Below are 8,008 nucleotides of genomic sequence, written 5' to 3'. Positions count from 1 at the left end.
AGGACTTTGCATTTTTAATGGAAAAATAAAGAATTGGAAATTTTAAAAGGAGCTGGAACTACTAACTTTTTTTCACACATTGGATTGAAGACACGTTGGGTCAGGACAGGTTCCGTGCACCTGTGAAGCGAATCGGTGAGCTGGCTGAGGCTTCGCCTCATATTTATTTACTTTATATGAGGTCCTATAACCATGGTACCTCCCTAGGCTATTAATATCTGCCCTCAGTCACTGGCTTTCCCACTCTGGCAGAGAAAATTGCGCGGGAGCCCGCGCTAATTTTTTCCGGGATTTAACCCTTTAATTTAATAGCTAGAGCTTAAAAATTTTACACACAGACACTTGTTACATTAGTAAAGAGGAATATGTAATAAAAAAGGGATATGAGATGGTTTACTTTATGTAAACCATGTCTCATATCATGTCGGGTTTGTGAAGGAGAGAGCAAAAGCCGGCAATTGAATTAACGGCTTTTATGCTATCTTGCGCTGAATTAAATATAAATATATCTATATATATAATTGTCTAAGGGTTTAATTGTCTGTCTGTCCTTCTGTCTGTTGCGGATATTCATTGGTCGCGGCCTCTGTCTGTCATGGAAATCCAAGTCGCTGATTGGTTGCGGAAAAACAGCCACGACCAATCAGCGACGGGAACAGTCTGGAAGAAAATGGCCGCTCCTTACTCCCCGCAGTCAGTGCCCGGCGCCCGCATACTCCCCTCCAGTCACCGCTAACACAGTGTTAATGTCGGCGGTAACGGACCGCGTTATGCCACGGGTAACGCACTCAGTTACCGCTGCTATTAACCCTGTGTGTCCCCAACTTTTTACTATTGACGCTGCCTATGCGGCATCAATAGTAAAAAATGTTATGTTAAAAATAATTTTTTAAAAAACCTGCTATACTCACCCTCCGTAGCTTGCGCCAGCCTCCATCTTCCGTTCCCCGCGATGCATTGCGAAATTACCCAGAAGACTTAGCGGTCTCGCGAGACCGCTAAGTCATCTGGGTAATTTCGCCATGCATCCTGGGAACGGAAGATGGCGGCAGCCGCGAGCCCATCGCCAGAGCGCCGTTGGATCCCAGGGGGTAAGTATGTAACTATTTTTTATTTTAATTCTATTTTTTAACAGGGATATGGTGCCCACACTGCTAAATACTGCGTGGGCTGCGTTATATACTACATGGCTGCTATATACTACGTGGACAGTACTATATACTACATGGCTGCTATACACTACGTGGGCAGTACTATATACTACATGGCTGCTATATACTACGTGGACAGTACTATATACTACATGGCTGCTATATACTACGTGGGCAGTACTATATACTACATGGCTGCTATATACTACGTGGACAGTACTATATACTACATGGCTGCTATATACTACGTGGGCAGTACTATATACTACATGGCTGCTATATACGTGGGCAGTACTATATACTACATGGCTGCTATATACTACGTGGGCTGTGTTATATACTACATGGCTGCTATATACTACGTGGGCAGTACTATATACTACATGGCTGCTATATACTACGTGGGCAGTGTTATAAACTACATGGCTGCTGTATACTACGTGGCCTGTGTTAGATACTGTGTGGGCTGCGTTATATATTACATGGCTGCTATATACTACGTGGGCAGTGCTATATACATGGCTGCTATATACTACGTGGCCAGTGTTACATACTATGTGGCCTGTGTTTTGTACTGCGTGGGCTGTGCTATATATTGCGTAGCCTGTGTTATATACGTCGCCTGTGTTATATACTACGTGGCTGCTATATACTGCGTGGGCTGTGTTATATAGTATGTGGGCTGTGTTATATACTGTTTGGGCTGTGTTATATATTGTGTGGCCTGTATTAACACATCGGGTATTCTAAAATATGTATGTATATAGCAGCCACATACTATATAGCACAGGCCACGTACTATTTGTATGCTATATACTACATGACTCCTATATACTACGTGGCCTGTGCTATATACTATGTGGCTGCTATATATATACATATTCTAGAATACCCGATGCGTTAGAATCGGGCCACCATCTAATTTATATATATATATATATATATATATATATATATAGACTATTTATGTTTTTAGGAATATTTTAGCAGATGGATCCATGATTTGTCCATTTTGCAAGCCTGCGCAAAAAAATCGCCGTACGGAAGCCATACGGATGACACAGATACATTTGTCCATAAAAATCGCATCCTCGCATTGAATACGGAAGTGTTTTGTGAAAATTACTGCGTATTACGGCCGTAAAATACGGAACGTATTTCCCTACGCTGAGTGTGACGCCGGCCACATAGCTTGTTACTACACATCCAATGCCAAATGTGAACCTAGGATAACCTACACACCCTTTTCTGTCTTTTTCTCTCAGTAATGGCTCTTGTGACTAAATATTCAACACCAAATGTGAACCTAGGATAAACCACACACCCTTTTCTGTCTTTTTCTCTCAGTAAAGGCTTCTGTGACTAAATATCCTATACCAAATGTGAACCTGGGCTAAACCACACGTCGTTTTCATCTTTTTCTCACAGGAATAGCTCCTGTTACTACAAATTCAATGCCAAATGTGAACCTAGGATAAACCACACAACTCTTTTCTGTCTTTTTCTCTCAGTAATGGCTTCTGTGACTAAATATGCGATGCCAAATGTGAACCTGGGCTAAACCCCACGTCGTTTTTCATCCTTTTCTCTCAGTGATGACTCCTGTAACTAAATATCTAACACCAAATGTGACCCTGGAATAAATCACTCACCAATTTCCATCTTTTTCCCACAGTAATGGCTCCTATGTTTGAAAATCCAGTATCAAACTAGGAATAAACTACATGGCTTTTTTTCTTCGCCATCTCACAGTAATGGCTCATAGGAGGGAAAATCCCCTGCCAACTTCCCCTAGCACGTTCTATGCTCCCATCTGAGAGGAGCCAGAATTCCTGTCATACACATGTCAAGCAGACAGGACAGAGCTCATTTTACCTCAGTTTTTCTCACACTCTCCCGCCTCCTCCTCTCACAAACAACTCGGGGAATGAGCACGGAGGCCACGCCTACTACCTCGGTCTTCCCGCAGCCGGCACGCTCTGTCCACGCGGCACTTCTCAGCTTCCCATTGGTTGAGGGCCCGGGGAACAACACTGCGCCGTCCAATGAGCGCGCTGTACACGAGGTGAGCACGACTCGCACTCCTGGATGCACATGGTGGGCAGGGCGTGGCTTGGAGAGGGGCGATATATAAACGGGAGCTTCCGGATGCTTGTTTACAACTGGTTGAGCGGCTGCGAATGAGGAGCTTACTGCCCTTGTGCCTTAGTGCCCAATAGACAATAACCACAACAAACCCTTTTTCTTCTGCTGTTTACTTGATTGATTAATAGTCATCATGGTGGTCTTCAAGAAAATCAAATGCTTTGAGGTGGTCTTCACCGACCCTGAGAAAGTCTACTGCGGAGGGGAGAAGGTGACGGGCAAGGTGTTGGTGGAAGTTTGTGAGGTCACCAGGGTGGCCGCCGTCAAGTTTCTAGCCTGCGGAGTGGCCAAGGTCCTTTGGTCCTCTGGATCTCAGCACTGCAAGCAGGAGATGGAGTACCTGAGATATGAGGACACCCTACACATGGAGGATCAGCCCACTGGTGAGAGCAGACGAGAGCTCTGGGGTGGGGGGTTAGACACTGACGATCTGTGCTTTTCCGCTTAGTTTGTTTGTGTTTTCATGGTTTTGGTTTTGTCCTCTGGTTGAACTACAAGTACTAGCATTGCACTGCATCAGGCATTACATATGAAGGATTGCATGCTCGACAGTAGTAATTTTGGTTTGTGTTAATGCATAGACTCATCACCACCTCCTAATAATTCACAATTTTGGATTAAGAGTTTTTTTGGGGGGGAGTGGAGGATGATAGTTGCAAAATTGTATGAGTGCCTGTACACGAGTGCTAGGTTTTGTCTATTAATGACTCCGCAGCCACTCGTATAAATCCTCCGTGGCGGCGTACCCTGTACGAGCAGCAGCAGGTCTTGGCTCGTCGTTGTAGCATTGGCTCGGTACTGTATTACATACTGTAAATGAAACTTGATGCAGTGATGAGATGGGTCCTCCAGGGGCTGTTGGCAGAACATAAGCGCTGTGTTGGCAGAATTTATCATATGAAGATCCAGCTGTTTTTCCACTTCCATTAGATAATATGATGCTCTAAATGCTGCTCTAATTTTTTACAAATGCTTAATTTTTTTTTTCTCCATTTCTCTGCAGATTCTGATGGCTCTGTAATTTTGAGACCTGGCAATCAATACGAGTATAAATTTGGTTTTGAACTTCCTCAGGGGTAAGTTGGCCTTCGCTACAGCAGGATAATATGTAGGTCCAATAAGCTGAAGGTGATGCAGGTGAACTAATCTAGCTTCTCCTTTTTATTCTTTTTCTAGGCCCTTGGGCACCACCTTCAAAGGGAAGTATGGATCTGTAAAGTATTGGGTGAAGGCATTCCTCGAACGTCCATCACATCCTGCTCAGGAAGCGCAAAAGAAATTCGAAGTGGTTGACTTTGTGGACGTTAACACTCCAGATTTATTGGTGAGTTGTTTTTTTTTAAATTTCCTTTTGGCTTTGTTTACTTCTGCATCAGATGTCCCATAAAATGAGTAACCCCACAGGAGTCCCTCATGGATCTAGCACTGCTCTAACAAGTCTCCATAGTCCAAGCTATGAATGGTTTACAACATTGATCCCTAACATGTGGATCTCCTGTTCAACCCCCCCCCCCCCCCCCCCCCCCCAAACTGCAAGTCCCAGCATGCTCTAACAGTTGGAGAGCCACTGGTTGGGATTCACTGCTGTGCATAAAAGGCAAGCTCTTGTTATTGTGGTACCTAATTACCCCTGGAAGGCCAAGGTCTCTGGCTAAATGCTACAATTCTTTAGTAATTTTGGCTGCAAATTAACAGAAGTCAAGGGGTCAATATCACTAGACCATCTTCTTAAGTCATGTTAGTTTTCCAGGCCAGTGAACCTAAACTAACAACATTTCCTCTTCTTACAGTCTCCGATTTCTGGCAAGAAGCACAAGAAGATGACTTGCTTGTTCATTCCTGACGGACACATATCCATGAGTGCCAGTATAAACCGCAAAGGATTTTGTGAAGGTGAGTTGCCTCTTGCTGTTTTCTTATTACTCCACCATTGTAGGACAACTCAATTACAGCTTATGCTCAATTTCTTGGTTATAATTTTTTTTTTCCTTATTTGTTCTAGGTGAGGAAATCTGCATATCTGCTGACTTTGAAAACACCTGCTCTCGTATTGTTGTCCCCAAAGCTGCCATTATCGCCAAGCACACCTATTTGGCCAATGGTCTAACCAAAGTCTTCACCCAGAAACTCTGCAGTGTGAGAGGAAATCACATAATCTCCGGCATGACGGACTCTTGGCGAGGAAAAAGCATCCGTGTACCAAAGATAAAGCCATCCATCCTTGGGTGTAACATCCTACGCGTGGAGTACTCTTTACTGGTACGTAGTTCCTCCACTTTTTTTTTTTTTGTGGTACTTCGTAGCTCAAAACAACTTAATTACTAAGTCATTTAATATAATGTTGCTCATTCTTACAGATCTATGTCAGTGTTCCTGGAGCAAAGAAGGTCATTCTTGACTTGCCTCTAGTCATCGGCAGCAGCTCATCAGGTCTTAACAGCCGCAGTTCCAGCATGGCAAGTCAGGCAAGTTCTGAAATGAGCTGGGTAGAATTGAACATCCCAGGAACTCCAGAAGGTACATGTATATATTTTTACTTTAAAGCCTCCTTTCTATATCTTTCTAGTATTTGATCTTGAGTTGAACGTCGTCTAATACTTTTCCTCTTTCTATAGCACCACCATGTTATTTGGACATCATCCCTGAAGACCACAGGATAGAAAGCCCAACAACTCCACTGATTGATGAGTTTGACAGTATCTGTGACAGTCCCATCTTCATGTATGCACCGGAGTTCAAGTTTATGCCACCTCCAACCTACACAGAGGTAGGAATCCATATGTAAAATCCAATATAATATAGACAGTATATTATAATAAAAATATATATATATATATATATATATATATATATATATATATATATATTTTTTTTTTTTTTTTATTTTTTTTTTTTCAGATTTAGATATAAAGGTATGTTATCTTAACCATTCTTTTTTGTTACCCTGCAGGTTGATGCCAATAAGAACACCTCTCTGCATTAAACAGAAAGAGAAGCACTTGACTGGTTACTCTGAACTTTATTATATAGCACTGCTACAAGCAGTTTTGCTCTCGAAGTCCTATGGCCTTACCCTTTTGGGTTTCAAGAAGCTAAATACAATACAATGCAAAGCCAAATTGCTGACTGACTTGCCACCCAAAGACTGTCCATTTTTTTTTTTTTTTTCAGCTGTGCCATCGTAATGCAAAGTCTTAAGGGTAGGGCTGTGGTCTGCCTCTCACGCCGACCGGGTTGTCGTGGGTATATGGCAGATGGAGAGGACACTCCAAAAACACTGTTAATTCACTGAAAGCAGTGTTAGGTATTAAATCAGAACCAAGCATCGTTCATAATGACTGGTTTCAAGATCAACTTGTTTTTCTATATTTATAGTGAGTCAAAGTATTTCAAGTGAAGTAGGAGCAAAGTGTGTAAGTCTGCCATGTATTATGCCTTTTTTTTTTTTTTTTTCACATTTTGTCATTCCAACTGAGGGCAAGAGACGCTCTCTGCGTAGAGGCTACGTAGATGAAGAATTTTGTCACACGTAGAGGGTGTTGTCTTCTGACCTTGGTGTATCATGGCTCTCTTGAAATCCTGAGCACAACTTGTATACCGATCTTGGTGAAATCTAGAATATTATGTGCCGCATGATTATGTAACAAGCATTATGTTTATCGTCTTGAGAAGGTGTTAGTGTTTTATAGTTAAAGCAGTGTTACACTTTATTTTTTTGTTTCTGTTTAAGCACTTGTCTTTTGAACTGTATAAGTTCATATTCTTCTTTAGGGCTGATACTCAACCACTACACTTACGACATATTCTGTTGCTTTATCAAGAAGGTCTTCCAGGTCTCTTCAATGCAACCAGTTTTGTCTTATGGTAGCAAAAATGGACTGCTGCTTATTTTCTACTTTGCCTTTTTGTAACCACAAACTGTGACACTCCCAAAAACTTTTTTTTTTCCCCTGGCAATAAAGGGATTCTGTTGATTTCCCCCGTAGCAGTGTAGTGGGGGTATATACATAAAGGGCTTTATACAAATGCTAATTCAAAGCCATACTTTTTTTTTTTTTTTTTTTTCCTATGCACTTTGTTTTTGGATGGGTTACCGAGATACATGGCAAGCAATGTCAAAGTAAATGATTGTAAGGTTACCACCAATACTTGCTTTGTTTCCCTGGTAAATTAAAAAAAAAAAAAAATCTTGACCCATCTAAAAAAATTTTTTTTTTTTTTTTGGTATGTTTAGATGTCTGCCTGCTTTCAAGTATTTACATATTCTTATGAGAGAGTACGTAAAAATAGTATTTGTACTTTACTATGACCTCTTTTATACTATTTCCTGACTATGCTTGCGCCAAGGAGATTAATGTATAAATTGACTGCAGGATTTTTTTTGTATATTTAAGTGTTTTTATTCTATTTTGTATTGTGGCCCAAATTTTGGGTGTTTTTTTTTAAATTTTGAAATAAAAGTTTCGATATAATAAACCCTGATGTCAAACTTTCATACACAAAGATGTAATCCCTGGGTGGAATAATCAGTCGGACTTGAGGTCAAATAAAACATGGACTGAAGTTTATGCCACCTATCTGGTGAAAAGCTGTAGGCATGAGCTTTATGGGTGCAACTTAAATGGGATTTCAATGAGGAAGAGAATTGGTCCAACATGTTTTTAAAGTCTAGAGGCGCTCAAGATCATGATTGGCCATACGACTCCAATGTA

General features: G+C 41.4%; 1 protein-coding gene across 1 annotated transcript; it reads left to right on the top strand.

Annotated features, from left to right (window-relative positions):
* The first annotated feature begins 3,305 nt into the window (after positions 1–3,305).
* On the top strand, positions 3,306–7,772 carry TXNIP (thioredoxin interacting protein). Its single transcript, XM_077259149.1, has 8 exons — positions 3,306–3,679; positions 4,300–4,372; positions 4,473–4,620; positions 5,087–5,189; positions 5,299–5,555; positions 5,654–5,813; positions 5,912–6,063; positions 6,247–7,772. The coding sequence occupies exons 1-8, from the start codon at positions 3,430–3,432 to the stop codon at positions 6,277–6,279; spliced, it is 1,176 nt and encodes a 391-aa protein (XP_077115264.1). The 5' UTR covers positions 3,306–3,429; the 3' UTR covers positions 6,280–7,772.
* Positions 7,773–8,008: the final 236 nt, after the last annotated feature.

Source organism: Ranitomeya variabilis, chromosome 1, assembly GCF_051348905.1.
Source record: "Ranitomeya variabilis isolate aRanVar5 chromosome 1, aRanVar5.hap1, whole genome shotgun sequence".
Classification (NCBI taxonomy): domain Eukaryota; kingdom Metazoa; phylum Chordata; class Amphibia; order Anura; family Dendrobatidae; genus Ranitomeya; species Ranitomeya variabilis.
Note: the sequence above shows the minus strand (reverse complement) of the source record. Positions and strands in the feature narration are given on the sequence as shown.

Coding starts and splice junctions, on each gene's coding strand:
- TXNIP (XM_077259149.1), top strand. CDS start 3,430: ATGGTGGTCTTCAAGAAAATCAAATGCTTTGAGGTGGTCTTCACCGAC. Junction 5,814..5,911: donor CATCCCAGGAACTCCAGAAG/GTACATGTATAT, acceptor CTCTTTCTATAG/CACCACCATGTTATTTGGAC. Junction 6,064..6,246: donor CACCTCCAACCTACACAGAG/GTAGGAATCCAT, acceptor GTTACCCTGCAG/GTTGATGCCAATAAGAACAC.